This window comes from Antrostomus carolinensis, unplaced genomic scaffold (assembly GCF_000700745.2).
Source record: "Antrostomus carolinensis isolate BGI_N321 unplaced genomic scaffold, ASM70074v2 scaffold1218, whole genome shotgun sequence".
NCBI classification, from domain to species: domain Eukaryota; kingdom Metazoa; phylum Chordata; class Aves; order Caprimulgiformes; family Caprimulgidae; genus Antrostomus; species Antrostomus carolinensis.
Genome location: NW_010333479.1, coordinates 24,198 through 27,447, shown reverse-complemented (window position 1 = coordinate 27,447; position 3,250 = coordinate 24,198). Strand labels below are relative to the sequence as shown.

The window sequence follows — 3,250 nt, the reverse complement described above, 5'->3', positions numbered from 1 at the left end:
TCAGCAGTGAAGGCAGTCTAAAGCAGTCTAAAACTAATTATTATATTCGTGACACCACAGATTACCGTCACTGTACAATGGGGAAGCACTTTCCTCCTTGGTGGACTCAATGAGAAGCTCAGAAGCTATAATAAAGTACAGCATGCACATATAGGACTAATTTTATAGGTATTTTATTGGTAACTGAGCTAAAGAATTTAAATACTCTGTAGCATTTTTATGCTTCCTTGCTGCACAGGTAAAACCAAAGTATCTTCCTTCTTAGAATTATGTAAATGTAAGTTATGACTTTTACTTAGCTATGGTTTTAGGGTTTGAGCCAAGGCTTTTGCTCAAATGTGTGGGCTGCTGAGAGGATTGGTAAAGATCAGAGATGATGAACTCACCACCCCATGGTCTCTGCTGTGATCAGACAGAATAGTGAATAGGAAATCTAAAGTTAAGGTGACTGCTCAAATCTGACTTGGCAGTGTATTTTTTGCTTACAGACTGATTTAGGATTGAGCATGTATTAGATTGTTTTAATCTTCTATTTATAATTAATGTTGAAACTGTAAAATCAAGCAAGAATAAAAATTTATCTCTTTTGGAGGAAAAAAATATTTCAGCTGAAGTCTGTCTTACAGAATATGTGGTTGAAGGAAAGTCAGTTTAAAAATTTCTGTTGAAGTAAGTTATTTGATTTATTTACAGTTTAAATACACACCTAATTTAATTCTTCATTTTTGTTACCAGATTGCTGTAGAGGGCCTATAAGAAGCCTGAAAATATTTGCATATTAGAAATTAAATATAACTGTGCTGAAATAAAAGAAGTATAAGAAGTTTGTGGTTTTAATCCCTGTAGCAACATCCAACCCCGTATGGCCAGACAGCACTGGCCTGCATTACACCGTTGTGGCATTGTGTATTATGGAAACTGCTAGCAATTGCATTGCTCCTACAAGAGTTTTGAGGTTTTTTCCCCTCATGAAGTAGAATGCTATCTGCCTTCACTACAAATACTCTGCATCCAAGAGTATGTAGTATCTTCCTATTTTGGTCTGCTTCACAGGCCAGAAAACAAGAGAAGCATGACCATAGTCCCTATGGTTTTGTGTCCCTCAAAGGCAGGGAGGATGAAAGCGTATTATGCTCTCATTACAGTCTCATTTTTACTTTCATAGTATTTGCTGAATGAGGCAGGTCTGTAGGCTGCTGTTCATGCAAATCAGCCATGGAGATGATCGGTGGAGAAAAGTTATGTTACTATTCCAGATCAGGTTATAACCAGACATGGTAGTGAATAAAGACTGATACGTAATGATTTACAAACTGCTAAGATTAATCAAGTTTTAGAGAAATAAATAAAACTGCCTTTGCAGTGTCATTGTGACAGTGATCTTTACTTGCTATCGCTGAGCTGTTAGCACTTGCCTAAGATCTGATGTTTTAATGTCAATCCTCAGATTGAACAAGTGAGCCAGCTTTCTGCTCTTGTACAAGCCCAGCTGGAGTACCACAAGCAGGCCATGCAGATCCTACAGCGAGTTACTTCTAAGCTGGAAGACAGGTAAGGCACTTTGAAGTTTGTTGAATCGTTTGGGGTTTTTTTTACAGAGGCAGAAATTCTATTACTAGAATGCAACACTTACCTTTTGCAACTTGGTAATTGTATGTGATGAAAACAAGGGCAAAATCATTAGGCAAATTGATCAGGCAAAGCTGAGGTTTATGTGTTTTGGAGATCTATATGCTTCTGAGTGTATCTGAATGAGGACTGAGTTCAGGAAAGCATCTCAGCTCAGTAAAGCTGCTAAATGTGATTTAACTGAAAGCAAGGGTTTCTAAATATTGGGAGCAAGTGGGACTTACAACTTTGGATTCCTTACCATTCCTGCATGTATTCACGAAGTAGTCTTTCTGAGAAAAGATGTTAATGATTACTATTGAAAAAGAGTATCTTGTTACATTCTCGTCTACCTGAAGATCTTAATTTGCCACTTAATTAAATACTCCTTTTTTTCCATCTTTATTATCAGATGAAATTTAATGCAAGGCTTAACTGAGTTTACCTCTTCCATCCCCTTTTCTATGAATGCTATCTCAGAATTGATACAATATCTTTTTAACATAATTTTAGAATTTGTAGTTTAGAGGTTTTGTTTCTGTCAACACAAAACAGACTATACCTCCTTGAAAAGAAGAAAATAACATTTGTAAAACTTCATCATCTTTCCCCTCCACACATCCTTCTTCAGGGAAACTTGACATACAGGAAGGATTTCTTTAGTCCACATAGTTCTGGAAGACTTCCTAAAAGCTGACCATAATTCCCAAGAGCAGATACTGTTCACATACCATGTGAAGGCAGCTTTTTAATAATGAGTGATTCTTTGCTGTTTTCTGATGTCATTAGTGTAGATCTAATTTCTGGCACTAATGGGTCTGTCAGCACAGTCTGTAACCTTCACCCGGTTCTAAGTCTTAAAATTTCCTTGCAATTAGGAGCAGCACTTGTCTTCATAGGTAGGCTGCCTAGCAGACTGTTTCTGGATACAGTTTGCAGTACTGTCAAATAGCAAACAGAATGATTTTCAGCACTTTCAAATGAATACTTTGATTTACAGAAGCATTAAAAAATCCTCAGGAGCAGGTTTGTTGTTCTGTAGTTGGTAACTTATGCCATAAAGTAAACATATCTCTCTCTGCAACAGATTTCTCTTCCTGTATAAATTCAGATAATCCTTTGCCCTTTTGAAACTTCTGCTAAACCATCAGTAATGCTGCTTTAAGTTTCTGCCATTAAGTGCTGCCATTCAGCAAGACCTGGACAGGCTGGAGAGCTGGGCAGAGAAAAATTTAATGAAATATAATAAGGGCAAGTGTAGGGTGTTACATCTGGGCAGGAACAACCGCAGGTTCCCATATAGGTTGGGGAATGATCTACTAGAAGAGAGCAGTGTAGGGGAAAAAGGTCTGGGAGTGCTGGTGGACAGCAGGATGATCATGAGCCAGCACTGTGTCCTCGTGGCCAGGAAGGCCAATGGCATCCTGGGGTGCATTAGAAGGGGTGTGGTTAGTAGGTCGAGAGAGGTTCTCCTCCCCCTCTATTCTGCCCTGGTGAGGCCACATCTGGAATATTGTGTCCAGTTCTGGGCCCCACAGTTCAAGAAGGACAGGGAACTGCTTGAGAGAGTCCAGCGTAGAGCCACGAAGATGATAAAGGGAGTGGAGCATCTCCCTTCTGAGGAAAGGCTGAGGGAGCTGGG

The 3,250-nt window shown here is 39.0% G+C and overlaps 1 protein-coding gene across 1 annotated transcript in view; it reads left to right on the top strand.

Moving 5' to 3' along the window:
• SH3GL2 (SH3 domain containing GRB2 like 2, endophilin A1) overlaps window positions 1–3,250 on the top strand; it is a 17,099-nt gene that overhangs the window by 8,511 nt on the left and 5,338 nt on the right. The window contains exon 5 of the mRNA XM_010173856.2: window positions 1,448–1,551. Within this exon, the coding sequence (XP_010172158.1) occupies window positions 1,448–1,551 (104 nt within the window). The remainder of the gene's footprint in view (window positions 1–1,447; window positions 1,552–3,250) is intronic.